General features: G+C 36.1%; 1 protein-coding gene across 1 annotated transcript in view; it reads right to left on the reverse strand.

Annotated features, from left to right (window-relative positions):
* Positions 1 to 20,170, reverse strand: part of LOC149780970 (solute carrier family 49 member 4 homolog) — a 95,091-nt gene that overhangs the window by 64,967 nt on the left and 9,954 nt on the right. Inside the window, exons 3-5 of the mRNA XM_089938080.1 lie at positions 16,535 to 16,742; positions 14,671 to 14,761; positions 5,907 to 6,070 (exon numbers count right to left, since the gene is read on the reverse strand). Coding sequence (XP_089794206.1) covers positions 5,907 to 6,070; positions 14,671 to 14,761; positions 16,535 to 16,742 — 463 coding nt within the window. The remainder of the gene's footprint in view (positions 1 to 5,906; positions 6,071 to 14,670; positions 14,762 to 16,534; positions 16,743 to 20,170) is intronic.

Raw genomic sequence — 20,170 nt, forward strand, 5'->3', positions numbered from 1 at the left:
ACCCTACTTTATTCCATTATCAATAAACACTACTAAATCAACAATTCATTCTTGTTTTAATTACGATGTACATTGTCACAACAACCGCATGGCTATGCAGTGTTATTTACATGGGAATTAAACATGCTTAGTGCTTCGGTTATTCCAGTTGAAACCAGACTGAGTGCAAGAATTGATGGAAGAGGTCAAATCAGCAAGGCTGCTTGTAGGGCAATCAGGCTCTTTTAGGGCAGTGAAAATCTGTCAATGTGTTATTGAAGCCATAGTCCATACAGTAGATGTGTTATAAGGACAAGTGATCATATGCATTATTTGTTATTCTAACTTGCCAATAAAGATAATAGTGGGGGTATATTGTAGAATATATTTGCAATAAAATGTTAATTATATCAAGTCAAAACAGAACAAGCACTTAAAAGATAATATATGTATATATATATATATATATATATATATATATATATATATATATATATATATATATATATATATATATGAATCGATTTAATGGAGTCTGTGACTTTCATATTTACGACAGAAAATGACTAGGTTTTTATATTTTATGTTTGTACAACTATAACGAAACAATAAGACTAGTTGACCAATAGTCTGTGGTACTGAGATGTAATTTTTTCTGGATAAGAAAACATCAAAGGTCTTCCGAACTCATTTTAAAATGCACGTGGTGTTTTGTTATGGTGGCGGACTTAATAAGGAGAACTAATTAATAATATTTAAAGGTACGGTCTGTGAAGTCCTTAGTCCATTTGTTAATAAATACCAGTAGATATTATAACGAAAATAAGAGAGCTTATACACATGGGTGCCCGTTTTTTGCAAAAGAGGGGGGGGGGTCAGTCAGTCAGTCATGGCCAGGAGAGTTAGTATAGTTGTTGTTGTAGGGTTTAACGCCATTTTTCAGCACACGATAGGCTATACATGGCGGCCAGTATTAATGGTGGAGGAAGAACCCGGGAAATCCCTGGAAAGAACCACCGACCCTCGAGAAGCTACTGGCAAGCTTTCTCACATAACCACATTGGCCGAATCTGAGACTCGAACCCATGCAGACAGAGGTGAGATGGCAGTGATCCGTAACGGAGAGCGCTTTAGACCACTCGGAGTTAGTATAGTAAGCAGTCTAAAACTTAAACTATTATTTACTAAGCGTTCTGAACCGAATCTTGTGATATATTTTCAGCTTCATTTGCATGATTAAACTTGTCAGAATTTATATATATATATATATATATTTGCAATATGATTTGGGGGGGGGGATCACATGACCCCCTTGACCTATGCTGTGGGAACCCATGCTTATGCATCAATCATTGTATTTTCTCACCAAAAATTAATTATTAATTTTTGTAAAAACAAAATGGCAATAGGCTATTTTTGATCTTTTTTGCAAACATAAATCTTCTATTAGAAATTTTATGTCCGATTATTTAATGATTTAAAAAAAAAATACAAAGTGATATGTACGAAAAATTATGAAACATTTAAATAATTATTATTTCGATAAAATACACAAAATACAGTATATATGGATTATATAATCCAAATCGCTTTATCATATTTTTTTGTATGGAAAATAATTCTCCAAGAGTACAAAAAATAATGTGTAAAACATATTTCATTTTAGGGAAGAGATTGGGTATGAAAAGAAATATGATCCCATAATGAGTATTTTAAACAATTACATGATCGTCAGTATCAAAACTTAACATAATGAGATGTAACTGTGCTAAACCAGCATGCACCAGTAATGTCAGTTGTTTTAAATATACATTGTTTAAATTTGATTACATATGTGTGCATTAGAATTGACAAGTTAGAAGATGAATAACCATGACAAAGACATATTCCATCACAATTTACTTGTTGCACCTAATGATCAAATAAAACATATGCTCCACTGACAGAGACAGACAGACAGACAGATGTCTTCGCGATTGTAAATCTATATTGTTCACTTACTTGATGACTGATCTAATTTGTGTACAAGTGCAGTACCATATTCCATTATCAATTAATATCACTAGGTAAGCAATTCCTTCTAGTTTTTGTTGTGACTTCCATTATTAAAAAAATCACATGGCTTTGTAGTTGTATTTACATGCTAATTAAATATGCAACAGCTGTATTCATTCGATCCAAGCTTACACCTGTTTGAGGTCAAGATTCGGCACCGACAGCAATTTAAAGTACATCTAGCATGAGCAAAGATCAAAAACAATTGCGGCCTAAGTACAGGAAGCGTACTTGCACTTTAAACAAAATCTTATTTGTTGGAAATTGAGAGATTATTATACTTGCAAAGAAAGTTAGCATGTGGAATGGTCATTCTTAGGACTTAACCTAATGGCTGCCTCACTTGGCATTCAGCATTAAGACGTAAGTGTTAGGACTGGTCAGCCTGGTGTCAGGATAATGTGACTGGGTGGGACATCATGTTACTTGTCTGCAGCATGATGCCCCAGTGCTAGACATCACTATAAACTGCAACATAGCAGACATCATAGTGCAAGGACTGAAAAATTGTTAAAGCTATGTTAAAAATCTAAATCACATCACACATTAATGTCTTCTCTCTTTGGCAAAAGCTTCAACAACATGGAGGCAATAAGGTAAAACAAACAAAAGAACCACAAAGATCTGAACTCTCTCATATATCGGACCATATTTTATTTTGATCATGAGATGCAAGAAGAAAAATACGATGGAATACATATGCATCCTTCACTCCCCCCAAAAAAAATAATAATGGAAAAAACATTTTAGTATTAATGTTTCAGATGCAGTTTCCCTATTGCTGGTAATCTGAAATAGCATACAATGATATGATTAATATTTATGAAACTGGAAGTTATTATAATTTAATTCCACACAGATTCACGAATTCTATCATATCTGTAACTCAATATATTTTCGGGTCAGTGTCATTATATGTAGCTAAAAGTAATTAATACATTTAAAATACTTCATGTGAAACAAATAGGTACTTTTAGTTATATTTTAATGATCCTGACTGGAAAGGCTACTGAGTTACAGATAACATAAAATTCGTGATGTTGTGTGAACGAAATGAAAAACACAATCTGAGGTATTGATCTAGCCTTGTCTTATACTCAGCATCGATTAATATATAGATGAAGGTTGGAAAATTTGCCAATTTTGCTGATTCGATTTATCCTCTGCATTGATTTATAGGTCGGCAAAGACGGTAATCCACTTGGCATGGGTTTGAGAGTGATGACACAGTTACATTTAAGAGTAATTAAAGACCAAACTTGAACTTAGCATGTCACATGAGTATGCTAAACAGAGGACAACCCCTCCCCACTCAAAAGAAACACTGTGAAAAAACAACTTTTTTAACAGGACTTACACACTAGGAAATTGTCAAACACAAACTGCTTTAGACCAGAAGTCTACATTATATGAAAAGTAATGAAATTTCAATTATAAACAGAATGTACATTTCCCAAGAGTGATAAGAAGTTTTAACAAAAAACAGCTATAAATGTAGAGATGCTGCCAGGCTTTTATCTAAAGGGGTTGGGGGCATCTATTGTCTCTTGGATATTGTCAAATACTTCATTTTTATGGTTTTAAAATTTCGTGTTTGGGTAAAAAGTACATATTCATCAGTACCTAATTTCGTGGATCTATTATTTAAACCAAAAAAAAAATGTATATGTCTCTGTAAACAATCATATTGGCATTCATTTCCACACATTTGTGAGCAAACTGGTGTCATTTTTCCTTCAGCAATTAAGTTGATTAATTAAGTTATTAATTGCCAAATGATGTAAATGCAGAGATCTAAAAGAAAATACTGAATTCTTTATCCACATGTCAGAGTTTACACATTTAATACCAATATCAAAGCATAAAGTTCTCAACAAGTAGGGATTAGGTGCCTGATCAATGTTAATGATTGTAAACCTCTTTGGTTTGAAAATAATCCTGGCAAAATGAACCTGAAGAAATTGATAAAAATATGCAAAACATAAACTGCAAAAATACAGAGTGCAAATGTATACTGAAATCAGGTCTTGGTAGACCTAAAAACATCTACCTCTAAGCTAATTCACACTAAGTGCCTTATCTGCACACATGACTAAATAGCACTTTGGAGAGACCTGATTGAAACAGACTTTGAGAAAGCAGGATTAATCTTCTGACTGCTTATTTAGCAGTTATTATGTGCAAAAATGTGTATATAAATGGGAATAATATGTGCTTTAGGAAATAAAGGAAATGAGTAGTAAATATGCATTTATTACTATATATATCAGGCTGACTCACTGTATGTTACAATTGTTTTCATGCTTGTGAGATTCTGCATTTGAATAAAATGGCAAGCATTAAGTTCCAGTATTTCTTGTAATACTTATCGAAATGTATATTTCACATTCTCAGCACTATATAAAGCTATAGCATTATAAAAAGGAAGAAGCATGTGATGCCTTTCCATTGGATATGATAGAGAGGAGGGAGGGGTGGAGGTGAATGTCAGCTTGGTTGTTATTTCATTGTGACTTTATATTTGTGGTCTAGCTCACCCAAGACAACTGAGACCCAACATATTTAAGGTGTTTAACAGTATTTCTGCTCCAAAATAAAATTTTTCACTAGCTTGAGCTCTGCCAGAGTTTCACTTTCTTGAAGCAGTACTTTCCTGACTACTATGCCATGATGCTGACTAGGGTTTTAAGTCCATCAAAACCATAGTCTAATTGTTCAGACAGAGGTATTTTGATCAAATAAATATCTTTACTTCCTTTGATTTCTTTTTAGATTCTTTCTGATTCAATTTTTGTCAACCCTTAGAGTGATAAATAGTCTGTAGCACAAGATACCTCAGGGCTAAATTGTTTGAGAAAAGAAATTATAACTGTACTATATTTTTAAACTGCCTGATCTTTAATTAGGCTTGGTATTCTGCTCTTTCTACCTTTAAAATACCACTGAACAGTGGGCTGACCGGCATACCATCTGCTTTTGTCCATCCAACATGAACACCAGACACATATTCAACACCATTTTCAGGTTCAAACTCATTCATTGCTATTTCCAGGAACATTTTTTAAGCTCCAATAATCTGATATCCCTCAAAACTTTAAAAAACATTGTCATCAGCGCTTATCAGGCAAAATTTGCAAATAGAAGTGTCATATGCAGATGAACCATTTGGGGTTTTCTAGGTAGCAGTTATTTTAAACATGCATTTGTAAAACCTCCTTGATGAATGCAAGGTTAAAACTATGACAAAACGCTTGTTCTTGGGGCCAATGTGCCAATCAAATTTAGTTTAAAATACATTCATGTCAAGCCAAAGTGTGCAGATATGTGAGAGTTGAAAACATGAAAAAAGATATGTTACTACAAGTGCTACAAGACCTCTACTGGCAGCTTGACTTATGATATGACAATAACTATAGGGGTTAACAGTTACATAAAATTTGAATACTTCACTGAGTACAATTTTACCTGCTTACAAAACTTGGGTTTAACTTGGGCTAAAAACATTAAATGACATTAATATTTGTTTTATCTTTGGATAATTGTGCTGTGTAACTCTATAATCTATTCATACTCCAACTCAACATTCGCTGTCAAGGTTGATAGGTCCCATCCTACACAGCAATATTTTCTGATGATTAAACAAATATCAATGTATTTAACTATTACAAAAAAGTTGTCACTGTTATTGTAAAATTAGGAAGCAAAAATTTCAGAATGTATGCTTTTTTCTTTGGAATTTTTTTTTAAATGTACACCTTTTCCTTCTCTTAATATATTTGAAAACAAGTCTAAATTGGGATTTAATTGCCTGGATTTTGTTTTTCAGAAATAAAAAAAAATCCATGCTGATAATTGGATTTAATAATATTTACCTAGTAGAAATGATGTTGCAACCCCAAAGGAACTGATTACAATTGATACTGCTGTTGCTGTGGTTCTCTGGTGGGGTGGAAACCATTCTGCTGACACCACAGGTGGTCCTCCCATGGCAACAGGGCCTGCAACTCCATTTAAGAACTGACCAATATGTATCAACCTTAAAAGGAGGGTCAATAAATTACAGAATCATTATAAAACCACTTGCAAACCCATCAAGTATACTCAAAAGATACTCATTTTGGTTCTGTGATTTGTCTATTCCACTGCTACATCATTCAAAAACCTAAAATAACTCACTAGTCCTTAAACTGATTGTTCTTTATTGACTTGGATGCGGCTCTTGCAGCAATGTCAAAGAAAAAGCGCCAAAAGAAAATCCTTTGTATAATCACTGGAGCAGGGAAAGTTGGCCACTATGATCCAATTTGTTTTTCCTTATTTTTAAAGGCACAGATGTGACATAGTGTTCCCTGAACAGTTATAAACCAAAGAAAATACAGAAAACCACACAACAGACCCAGGCTGGTATTAGAGGCAAAGAAAAACAAAATTGGAGAAAACCAACATTTGAAGGGTGACCACTTACCCTTGCATATGCAAAAACAGGGTCAAATGTTGAGCTCCAGAGGTATAGAGTTTGCCACCACTTGACTATCTAGGTCCCCTAATAAACTAGTAAGAGAGATTGAGTCACAAAGGCCAGAAAAGGCAATCCTACTGGGCTTGCACATCTCATGCTAACACTGGACTGTGAGAAATGGCAAAATAGTCACTGCAATTAGAGCAGTTCTGTAAGACTTTATTTTACAGATTTCTTCCATACAAGGTAAAACACTAATGAATTTGTGTTAACTTTTACCATACAGCTGTAAGCTTTAAACCTCAAATAATATTAACTGAAACGCTCCTTACTTAATTTATCAGTAGGCTATTTGAACCATTACTCAAGCTGCAGCCTGTTGTGAAAATTTGTGCAAGACATGACCATTCAATAATGACCTAGATTAATTTATTTATCACATATCCTGCAATTTATTATAGAAAAGCATAACAAAGTTGAAGCATAAGAAAGAACTGAGTTAAAGTCCAATTATGTGAATAACAAAAAATGCCAGTTTCTTTATTTTTTAAATACAATTTTCTTTTCTATTTTTTTCTTATGGGTTTTCATAGTCACTCAAAATGTTTTATGTACTATAAAGAAAGGTTACGTTCATGTACACTTCAGTAAAATGGTTGTGATTTTCATATAATAATAATAATAATAATAATAATAATAATGAAGACGTTGTATAGTACCTAATCTTTAGAAGCTCTAAGTGCTTTACAACATTAGACAACACCTATAACATAAAAACATACATAATGATATGATTACAAACACAAACACCATGAAATTAGAAAACATAAATAAACATCCTGAGAATATTTAAGGCAGGAAACATTATTAGGTCTTTAAGTTTGTTCTTGCAATCGAAATATTGAATGTGATGACTGTGTCTTTGTGTCTAAGTTCAGTGGGCAATTCATTCCACATTGCTGGGCCCTGGTATGCAAAAGAACGCTGTCCATATGACTTTGTTTTCATAGTGGGAAATAATGAGTATACGATTGTCTGAAGAGGAGCTAAGTATCTTGCTGGTGTGTACACATCTGTGAGGTCGGATAGGTATGTTGGACTAGAGTCCGTCAGTGAAACGTAGCACAGAGAACAAATTTTGTGTTTGATTCTAGATCGAGTGGATAGCCAGTGTAGGGTACAGAGCAGTGGGGAGGTGTGCTCTGATCATGGTACTCTAAGTATGATCCGAGCAGATGTGTTTTGAACTTTTTGAAGTTTTTGGAGTAGATATTGAGATGAACCAGACAGAATTGAGTTATAATAGTCCAGTCTTGAAAGTACTAATGAAACACAAGTGTTTTAGTGGCATCAACTTTAAGATATTTGTGAATGGAGCTGATGCGTCTCAGCTCAAGATATGCAGCCTTGCATATGTTCATGACATGTTGGTGCAATGTGAGAGTACTGACCAGAGTAACACCTAGGTTTCGTACTGATTGTGTGAATTTAATGTCGGTGTTGCTGATATTTATTGTTTGAGGTAAATGATGTGAATGAGAAAGTCTTTGTGTTGTAATCAGAATGGCCTCACTTTTATCATCATTCATCTGCAGCTTGTTACATGTCATCCATGATTTCACATCAGAAATGCACCTCTCTACACCTTGGATGGTAGCAACAACTTCAGTTGGGTGGCTAGATTTGTATATTTGGGTGTCATCAGCGTACAATTGGTGAGACACTGGATGATGATCTATGACACTTGAGAGCGGCTGAGTGTATAGAATGAAGAGAACAGGTCCAAGAACAGACCCCAGTGAAACATCACAACATAGATCAACTGGGCTGGAGTGTATTCCATTTGCAGACACAATTTGTGTCCTGTTGACCAAGTAGGACTTGAACCACAGTAAGGCTGTGTCATTAATGCCAAATACATGCTGGAGACGGTGAAGTAATATATCATGGTCTATTGTATCAAATGCTGCAGACAAATCAAGGAGGGTGAGGACTGTAATCTTTCCACTATCCAAAGCAGACAGAATGTCATTAACTACTTTTAGAAGAGTAGTTTCAGTACTGTGGCAAGGGCGATATGCAGATTGTACATTGCTAAAAAGACTGTTTGAATTCAGATGAGATACAAACTGGGATAGAACAACCTTGTCTAAGATTTTTGATATGAATGGGAAATTAGAAACTGGGCGGTAGCTCTTTAAATCGTTATGGTCTAGGGTTGGTTTCTTCAGCAGAGGCTTTACAATGGCAGTTTTGAAAAATGATGGGAATTCCCCGGATGAGAGAGAGGTATTAATAACATCAGTTAGTGAAGGCAATACTGGATCTAAGCACTCAAGCAGCAGTGATGTTGGAATTGGATCAAGTTCACATGACTTTGGTGCACTCTTCATCAGGATTGTACATACGAAATCCATAGAGACAGGTTCAAATGCTGCTAATGGTTGCCGCTCAAATTCTGTATCCCAACTGTATGGTGACGACGAGTCAATTGAAATTGTGGTGTCAAGCTTATCTCTAATGGTTTGTACTTTGTCATGGAAGAAATTTGCAAACATGTCCGGAAGGCCAACTGGAGAGAAGGTAGTTGGAAGTGGTGTAGATTTGTTCCTTGAGATTAGCTTGTTAGTAATCTCAAAGAGCTCTTTGCAGCTGGAACTTTCCATGATCTTAGTAGTGTGGTGGGCTGATTTCACTGCATGGACTATATTTGTGACATTCTTCTTAGCAGCTTCATAGATTTGCTTATGAATAGTGAGTGTGGTGGAAAGCCAAAGCCTTTCAGCTTTACGGCGGTCTCTTTTAGCAGTGCGAAGCTGGTCCCTAACACTGCTATACCATGGAGAATACTTCTGAATTGATACTCTGCACTTGGTAGCTGGGATATGTTTGTCGAGCAATGAACGCAGGCAGTTATCGAGTTGTTCTGCTGTAGGAGGTAAGCAAGTTGTTAGGATTGCTTGGATGTCGTGCATTAGTTTGGTTCTATTTATCATACAGAGGTTTCTCTTAGTAGCAGATAAAGGTGAAGGGTTAGGGACTGATACATCAAGATGGCATATAATGCAGAGGTGATCTGATGCAAGTTCATGGGATACCTGGGAGGACCGCAGAATGCTATCATCAGGTCTATGAAGAATCCAGTCTTAAATGTGTCCATGTTTATGGGTGGGTAGGTTAACTGACTGTTTGAGGTTGAAAACATTAATGGAATCTAGGAGTTTTTTTTATGTATCTCATAAAGCTATGTGCTGCACATGCAACCACAGTGAAGAGGTGGACAGGTTAAATAGCAATTACAAATGATCAGTACCGACTGGTCTATTCCATAGGGTTTCACATGTTCATATACTGGACTGTTTTTACTAAGTTCCAGTACTGCAGTTATATTTTGCACTGGAAAACATCAATGTATTGGTCTGTTGCTTTATCCAGGGAGATAAACATTTACTGTTATTTAAAGTGAGTTATAATCATGCCCACTTCTTTCGATTATGTGAATTAAATTCTTTCTTACATCAACCTATGGTCTATTTTTCACCTCAAGCAATAATTATATTCACTGTCGTTCTTTTGCACTGGTTATGTATCCTTTGACAGGCATAGAACCAAATCATGGGTCTGAAATGATGCACCTTGGGCTTGACACTATGCATCCTGGGTCTGACACCAAGGATCCTGGTTCTGACACTATGCATCCTGGATCTGACACCAAGGATCCCGGTTCTGACACTACGCATCAAATCTTCATTTGCAGAATCTGAAATCTAAACTCAACCTGATTCATCTCAATACACATTAGTCTGATATTCCGCTTTTATTAAACTGAAAATTGGATACACAAATTGATTTTGAACAATGAAATTACTGTATTAGATTATTCTTCATTTTTCCACAAGTAAAGGAGAACTCTTTTCTTGGTGGTGGGTTGGGGGTGTGGGTAATCTGTCCACATCAAAGTGACACTGAATTTCCTGCAATTCTACAATCTGATCTTGGTTTATGAGGTATAGAACGTTTTTGCGTATAAATAAATTTCAATGGGAAGAAATGTTGCTATTAAAGACACAGATACTATTAAACTGTGAATCATCTGTTTGGGACTGTAGTGAAGTTAGAATTGAGAGCACCAAGAAACTGACCAGACCACCTAGTGGCTGTGGGAGATTTTAATTAAATCTTTTTTGCTTCTAATAATTAAGTCCTTCAGCTACCCCAGTCTTGTAATATACAAATTTTACTGAGTATCTTGAGACTTTAATATACATAATAATGGTGTGAGACCCCAAGGTTTTATTTAGTGCTGGTGTCCTGGATTCATTTCATTCAAATGGAGTCAGACACCATTGTCCAATGTATACTATCTTATTTACTGCTCTAAAATTCAAGTACTATAAAATGGTGATATGATCATATGATTAGGGGGATTCTAATTTGTTAAATTCACTTAGTTTTCAGTTGTTTTATGGGATGAAATACTTGACAAAAAAACAACAGTAATGATACCATTGCTAAATTCACAAACCTAATTTGGGATGCAGTAAGAAAAGCTGTGCACCAAAGGACACTCTTATGCTAAAAATTTGCCCTGGACACACAATGAAACTAGAAAACAAGTTATAAACTTGAAACAATCAAACAAAACATTAACATAACCCTTGTCATTGGTTAATACACCACCAAGAAAAGAAATAGAATCATTAGTGAAATAAATGAATCCAAATATTTTCAAAATCAAAGGCTGACTTACAAAATTAAAAATTCCTCCAGCTACTCTAAGGTATGCTATTCTTGGAAACTAACAAATGTGGTCAGTCAACAAAAAGTCTGTAAAACAAATGTTTCAAATTATCAATTCTTTGTATTTTGTCTAAGGTATTTGAAAAGTGTGTCCATACAATTCTGAAGAAATTTATTACCCAACATAATCTGATTACACCAAATCAATCTGGCTTTACACCCACTAACTTTACAACCTATGAGGTGCTAAATACATGTATTTAAAATATGTTCACTTGTTTAGCCCTGTAGCAGGAAAGGACGTTATCAACACTTAGACCAATACTATCAACAATTAGACCAATACTATCAACACTTAGACCAATACTATCAACACTTAGACCAATACAGTCAACACTTTGACCAATACTGTCAACACTTAGACCAATACTATCAACACTTAGACCAATACTGTCAACACTTTGACCAATACTGTCAACACTTAGACCAATACTATCAACACTTAGACCAATACTATCAACAATTAGACCAATACTGTCAACACTTTGACCAATACTATCAACACTTAGACCAATACTATCAACACTTAGACCAATACTGTCAACACTTAGACCAATACTGTCAACACTTAGACCAATACTATCAACACTTAGACCAATACTATCAACACTTAGACCAATACTATCAACAATTAGACCAATACTATCAACAATTAGACCAATACTATCAACACTTAGACCAATACTATCAACACTTTGACCAATACTGTCAACACTTAGACCAATACAGTCAACACTTTGACCAATACAGTCAACACTTTGACCAATACTGTCAACACTTAGACCAATACTATCAACACTTAGACCAATACTATCAACACTTAGACCAATACTATCAACACTTAGACCAGTGGTTCCCAATCTTTATGAGTATGAGGACCCATTCATGACGTCAACAAGTTTCACAGACCCTCAAATGCTATAAGTAGTACATTTAGGCTCCATTATTAGATAAAATACATACCCTCGGAATAAGCCTGTAGACCCTCAGAGGTCAGCAGCCAACAGGTTGGAAACCATGATTTTGACTATTCACTGAAAACTCTACACTATATACAATAGCTGAAATCCAAATGTTCAATTCTAATGGCAAGTTAACCAAGAGAAAACAATACCTATAAGATGAAAACATAATCTAACTGTTAAATTTTAAAAACATGAAATCATCATCCAAGCAACTATTCTATACTGCAAGTAGATAGCAATATACTTAAGAAGTATCCGAACACAAATATTTAGGCATTATATCAGCTGGTGATGCCACTTGGCATGCATATTTAAAGTATTTATCTGAAATTTAGGCTGGGGAGAAAGTAAAATACTTTGAAGATCTTGAAAAATAGATTGGATCACTTATCCCTGGAAAGAATGCATGAAACTTATAGATTTCCTATCTTTGACTATGCTTATTTTATCTGGGAAAACTCTACTGTGCAAGAGAAAGAATCACTGGGAAAAAATAAATTTGGAGGCTATCAAAATAGTAACATGTACTACCAAGAAAGCATCTCTGACATTACTATAGGATCTGGATATTTTTTAACATAGCTTTAACAATTTTTCAGTCATATTGCTACGATGTCTGCAGTGTGACAGTTTATAGTGATGTCTAGCACTGTGGTATTATGCTGCAGACATGTAGCATGATGTCCCACCCACATTATCCTGACACCAGGCCAACCAGTCCTAACACTAACCTCTTAATGCTGAGCGCCAAGTGAGGCAGCTGTTAGTATCAATTTTGTAAGTCTTTGGTATTACTCGGCCTGGGATCGAACCCACAACCTCCCGCATCCGAGGCAGACGCTCTAACCATTAGGAGTGGTTGACATTACTATAGGAGGAAACTGGATGGGAGAGCCTAAATTAACAATGTTACAAGCATATATTAATTCAGATACCATGGTCCTGCCCCAAACTGGATGGGAGAGCCTAAATTAACAATGTTACAAGCATATACTAATTCAGATACCATGGTCCTGCCCCAAACTGGATGGGAGAGCCTAAATTAACAATGTTACAAGCATATACTAATTCAGATACCATGGTTCTGCCCCAAACTGGATGGGAGAGCCTAAATTAACAATGTTACAAGCATATACTAATTCAGATACCATGGTCCTGCCCCAAACTGGATGGGAGAGCCTAAATTAACAATGTTACAAGCATATACTAATTCAGATACCATGGTCCTGCACCAAACTGGATGGGAGAGCCTAAATTAACAATTTTACAAGCATATACTAATTCAGATACCATGGTCCTGCCCCAAACTGGATGGGAGAGCCTAAATTAACAATGTTACAAGCATATACTAATTCAGATACCATGGTTCTGCCCCAAACTGGATGGGAGAGCTTAAATTAACAATGTTACAAGCACATACTAATTCAGATACCATGGTCCAGCCCCAAATTGGTTGTTGTTGTTGGGTTTAACAACATTTTTCAGCACACTATAGGCTATACATAGCGGTCAGTATTAATGGTGGAGGAAGAACCCGTGAAAACCCCGGAAAGAACCACTGACCCACGAGAAGCTACTGGCAAGCTTTCTCACATACCCACATTGGCCCCAAACTGGATGGGGGAGCCTAAATTAACAATGTTACAAGCATATATAAATTCAGATAACATGGTCCTGCCCCAAACTGGATGGAGGAGCCTAAATTAACAATGTTACAAGCATATAATAATGCAGATACCATGGTCCTGCCCCAAACTAGTGACAAGATATAATTTTGACCTCCTTTTCTTGAATGGGACCTACACCACTCATTCATCAAATACTTTATGTCCCCTTTGTATATAACTAACCTGTATACACTAGAAAAATATTACAAGAATCTCTTTGTAACAGGGGAGAGATTTTACTAAGCTTCCAGACTTCTACTGAATTCCCAGATATTGCATTGTTTGGAAATAAATCACTTTTGTAAAGATGCTTCTTGAATAAATATAATTTAAACTATAGTCTACCATTATGATTTTGTGTGACTTTTCCCTCATTCTGTGAGATATCACAGGAATGAAATTAATTGCTGTGTGACTTTTCTTCACCCTGTGAGATATCACAAATATGTAATTACTTCTGTATGATTTTTCCAAACTCTGAAACATCAAGTGTACATATGTATTCAGTGTGATTTTCCTTCACTCAATGAAAAATAACAGAAATGTAACTGTGTGTGATTTTTCCTCCATCTGTATGATAACACAGGTATGTAATTCTGTGTCATTTTTCCCCCGTCTGTGAGATATCACATGTATACAATGAATTATGCAATTTGTCCTGTCTGTGAGATAATATCATGTGTAATTATATCACAAGTAATTAACAACTAGTATAGGAATATTATTATGCAGAACTGAATCTTACCAAGTTGCTGTTGTTGGATCAGCAGGAATACAGCGTAAACCAGTTCCCAAGGCAACCAGAAAGCTCATGCACAAAGTAGCCCATCGGATACCTGCAATTTGTAGATAAACAAAATAATTCTTTTAACAATTTAAAAAATGCACAATAAGCGTATTAACCAAGGAGCAAAATAATTCAGGTCACAAAAATGTATTCAATTTCCAAAAATTTCATGAAGTTAAAAAAGGATGACTGACAATACTGTATGTAGTTTTATTTTTCACTACTATCATGATCAATCAGTATTCTGCAAAAAGTAATCATGTTTGAATGTTTGTCTGAATTTATGCATGCATGCATCAGTATCACATCTAGCATGCCAAGGGCAGAGTACACACTGTGTTCCCTGTTCTCTAAAGTTAGGGGAAAAAGTCTATTTCAACGAGACAAAGAAAAACATTTGAAAGTACTTAATGCACTAGTGATAACAACTTTTTTAAATTTTTTATTTATTTTGACAGTTTTGTCACACAAACTTTGTCACTGATACTGCATAAAAAATAATCTTCCTTGGACATCTATACAGTTATAAACATTTGGTCAAAGTTACTACCCACAAAAACATATGTTTGAATACTGTGTTTACCTGAAATAGAGCTGCACTACAGAATTTTCTGTTCTGGATCTTGTTCTACTTAATCTCAATTCATTATCCAACAACATTTATTATATAAATTTCCATGTTTTTAAAAAATGTATCTTTACAAGCAAGTACTTTGTAGAATAAATGCCTGATTTTGTATTTCTGTAAGTTTGTCACCCAGAAATGTAGTCCCTGTTGTCATTATTTCAACCCAGAAAGTAGGTTACCCTGGTGGCTTTCTGTGACCTTGTGTTGTAATTCAGCTGACAACAACAAACCTTAAGTATCTGGAGTGCCAAAACTTATTGTTTTAAAATGACTGAGATCTTCAAGTTTTTGTTGCCTTTAGAGACTCTGACCTTAAAAATTTAAGAGGCAGTTATTTTTGTTTTTCCCTGATGAAAAAGACTGCTCAAAGATGCACAAGAGTCAAGAATTGAGGGTTATATGACCCCCAAAAAATGCAGGAAGCCTGTAATCACATGTTCTGTGTCTGTGTGTGTGTGTGTGTGTGTAATATGTATATATGCTTGTATGGAGAGTTCAATGGCACATCAACATAACATGAAAGCTAACTTATACAAAAATAAAATGTAAGATAAAAGAATTCCAATATTTTATCGAGGTGGATAATCCCTTCCAGATAAACAACAATTGTTCGAGTAAAATATACTTGGGATCCAGAGAAAGCACTTTTAATGTGCAGTAGTTACCCACAAATGCAATTTAGAATTTAGTATCATTTTCATATGAACTCGTCGACCAATCAATTCAGTGCTCAAACAAACTTCTTTGCAGACAAAGTCCCAAGGCTGGTTACATTAAAAAAACCACAAGCCCTGACTTGAATTCCACAAGCTCAGACCCCAATTTCCATCTGCCCAAAATTTCCCCTTTTAGTATTATTTATCACACATTGTTGCAATTGATACACTTTAAATTTAGAAAGATAAACAACAAAATCATACTGACTAGGTGTTTATTTGGATCTCAAACTATTACACATAAAGCAACATTTTCCTCCTGGCCTTGAGGTCAGCTATTGTCTAATTGCTCTATCAACGTTCTTATTCAGTCAATCAACAGAGTGTATGTTCATTAGCATCTGAAGCATGTCCTGTTTTATACAGTTTCTCTTTACACCTTTGATGTTATTCAGCATATACAGGTGTTTTACTACAGGATGTTTACTACTGAACCAGTTGCCATGAATGAATGTTCAAACCTGTAACTTGTATTTACCTTTTACATCAATTAGCCATGAGAGAGGGAATGCAGCTATGATGTAAGTTATAGCTCCCCAGTTAGTAAGGAGAGCAATTGTTGAATCTGTCCAGCCAAATGCATCCTCGCTTGCACTTGCAATTGGCCCCCATGTGTTCCAAACCCCACCTTGTACTGATGCACCGAGGGAAAAAACAACCAGGATGTACCATCTTTTGAAATAAACCTGAAATGTACCATGCACGTTTAATTATAACTGCATGAGAAGGATGACAAGTTAGAAACAAATTACCCATAAATAGCTGAAGTAGTCTACAGAACTTCAAATGTAAACAAAAAAATATGCGCGTTTTTTTTCACGTTATAAATTTACCCAACCTATTAAATAAACCATGAACTCCATATTTAAGATCTAAATGACATAAATTTATGTGATCTTATTATTTTACACAGGAAATTATATAGTGACCTCAGTTCAGCAGGTACCTGCTTGTCATGTTTGCCTGCCAACAATTACTTAAGTCAGGAAGAAAGAAATGGGTTAGCAGCCATGTGTATATGTAGACCCTGCGGCTATTGTAGCGATTCGTGTTTATACAAGAGCCCCGCTTCGTAGGGTGTCAAAACTCACATGTAGATGTTGGAAGCTTTGTTCTAGAACAAAGGACCCTTGTTGCTGTTGTAAATCTCCCCGTGTTGACAGATGGCCTGAGGCTCGTCTGTTAAGGTGGACCGACTGGGGTAGAATTGATATCCAATCGGAACTGAGGAAGGGTGGGGCCATCAATTCGAACCAGAATTTAACAGTCATTTGGGCTGGGAACGAATTAGTAGTTGTAAAACATCGTGCTGAGAAGCTGTAGCAATAACTCCGGGAAGCCACTCATGAACTGGCGGGAAAACCCTAGTACATTCTAAGGACAGAAAGCTTCGTAAACATCAGTGAGTTATTTGCTTGATTGTTGCAGAATGTTACGGCATTATAATTGTAATTATGTGCAGTATGTATATTTACTTACTAGAATTGTTAGTACGTAGAATTACCTTTGTATTGTTTAATTTACATGCGTACTTGAGAAATGAGCTATGATTATGTAGATTGCTAGCTCTTAGTCAGAATTAATATTGTAATTCGCTATTTGGTTACTTCGTAGTAAACTAATGTATTTATTCATGTGATATTCTAGATTTTGCAACTGTTGAATTCAAATGTAACTTTGGAAATGGTTGCAGTGTGTAAAATTAAATAATATGGATATCTGAATATTTGTGTACACTTGTGGGAGTGTAATGTACAGAAATGCGTCTGGTTTTTGTGATATTGTTCAGAATAATGAGATTAAGAATATGTATATATATTGATGTGACACAATTTAGTTATGCCTGTATGATAAGTAGGATACCGCTCTTTATTACAACGTTGTTTTCTATAAGAATGTGTGGGGTTTTCAATGTGCACGAATGCGTGACCGAAGATGTAGATAGCCTTTATCCGATGATTGATTGTTGATTTTGTGTGAGGCAAGATGGCTAACCAAACATGCTAACGTCTTTGTGTTTTTCGCAGGAAGCTTTTGGGGACAGAACTACAGGGTAGTTAAGTCCCGAGTCTCAGAGAGGGGAGACAGGATAGAACAAGGCAGTAGGCATAGAACAAGCCTAGTCGCTAGAGAGAAAGAGAGAGAAGGAGGAGGAGAAAAGGAGACAAGAAGGGGATAAGTATAGGCAGAATCATAATACAGAGAACGCCGAAAGGAGGAAAGGAATTGGCAGGGTAGAACACAGATGAGTAGAAACCAAGTACATGGGAAAGCCATCTCACACTATAATCACGTGATGAAATAGGTTGTTACATGGTCGAGAGGAAGAAGATTGGTTGAGAAATTAATATCGTTTAAACTGTATTAAATTGTTATTCTTTTGAATTTCACCTTTGTGTTCTTAATAATTTAATTGTCGGCATTGCTGACTGGGGGCTCGGAGCTTTACCTCTCTCTATCACTAATTTCACTTCCTACATAAATGAGCCAGGGTGGGAGTTCCATAGTAATTTAAATAAAATATTGGGAGCACCCCACCCCAACTCATAGCAGAACGTCATAGAATGCCACACTGCTATATACAGCAAATGTACACTGTGACCTCTGTGTACAGGAAACAGGTGCAGTGACCACTGTTTTCAGCATGTGACCACAATATACAGGACATTCAGTAACCACTATATACAGGATACTTAAAGAGGGCTATTGTGTTCAGCAGGTGACAATTATGCAGGAAATCTGCACAATAAAACTGATAAGCCGAAGGGAATATGACCCTTCTGAACTGGTTCAATGTACATGTATGTGGAGGTGATTACAAATATATACTTTAACGTACAGAGGAAAACAATCTTTGAGGGTTAGGATAAAGGCATATTCAACTTCTGTTAAGTGCAAAAATGAAGCGCCAGCTCTGCACTGTGAAAATCAAAACTTGTAAAGCAAACCTTTACTTTTGGTACTGGTCATATAGCCAGTTCTTTCCCTAGAGAAACAGCAGTGATTTGGTAAAATACGGCATGCCACCTACTCCTATAAGCAAATGCATACTGTACAATCAAGAATAAGCAAAGCCAGGGAAGGTACTGTATGTTTTGGCATGCCAGGGAAGGTACTGTATGTTTTGGCATGCCAGGGAGGGTACTGTATGTTTTGGCTTGCCAGGGAAGGTACTGTATGTTTTGGCATGCCAGGGAAGGTACTGTATGTTTTGGCATTCCAGGGAGGGTACTGTATGTTTTGGCATGCCAGGGAAGGTACTGTATGTTTTGGCATGCCAGGGAAGGTACTGTATGTTTTGGCATCCCAGGGAAGGTACTGTATGTTTTGGCATGCCAGGGAGGGTACTGTATGTTTTGGCATGCCAGGGAGGGTACTGTATGTTTTGGCATGCCAGGGAAGGTACTGTATGTTTTGGCTTGCCAGGGAGGGTACTGTATGTTTTGGCATGCCAGGGAGGGTACTGTATGTTTTGGCATGCCAGGGAAGGTACTGTATGTTTTGGCATGCCAGGGAGGGTACTGTATGTTTTGGCATGCCAGGGAGGGTACTGTATGTTTTGGCATGCCAGGGAAGCTACTGTATGTTTTGGCATGCTACAATGATATTTCTCATTTGTGGCAGGGAAAACTAAAAGTATGCAATAAGTTTTTGGAGGGGGCTTCTAAGGCAGATTCTGCCTACATGATGTGGTAGAAAAACACTTCACAGGTTAGACTGACTAGCAAAGCAGAATTCCAGCAGCGTCATTGAAAAATGCTTCATCTAAGTATTTGAATCAGTGATCCTATAGCGGTTCACTGAGAGATGCTTTCTCTGTGTAGTACCATGAGTATAAGAACCAGTAGGCCATCCCATAGTAGTGTCATTAAGAAAAGCTTTCTGTGTAGTAAAATGAGTAAATAAATCAGAAGGTAATCGCATAGCAGTGTCATTGGGAAATGCTGTTTTTGTGTAGTAACACTGAGTATATGAACCCGTAGGCCATCTCATAGCAGTGCCATCAAGAATCGATTTCTCTGTAAAGTAATAGAAGTATATGAACCAGTGGGTCATCCCGTAGCAGTGTAATTGAGCAATGCTTTCTCTGTGTAGTAACATTCTTTGAATCACA

This window comes from Sinohyriopsis cumingii, chromosome 16 (assembly GCF_028554795.1).
Source record: "Sinohyriopsis cumingii isolate HCF-2022 chromosome 16, ASM2855479v2, whole genome shotgun sequence".
NCBI lineage: Eukaryota > Metazoa > Mollusca > Bivalvia > Unionida > Unionidae > Sinohyriopsis > Sinohyriopsis cumingii.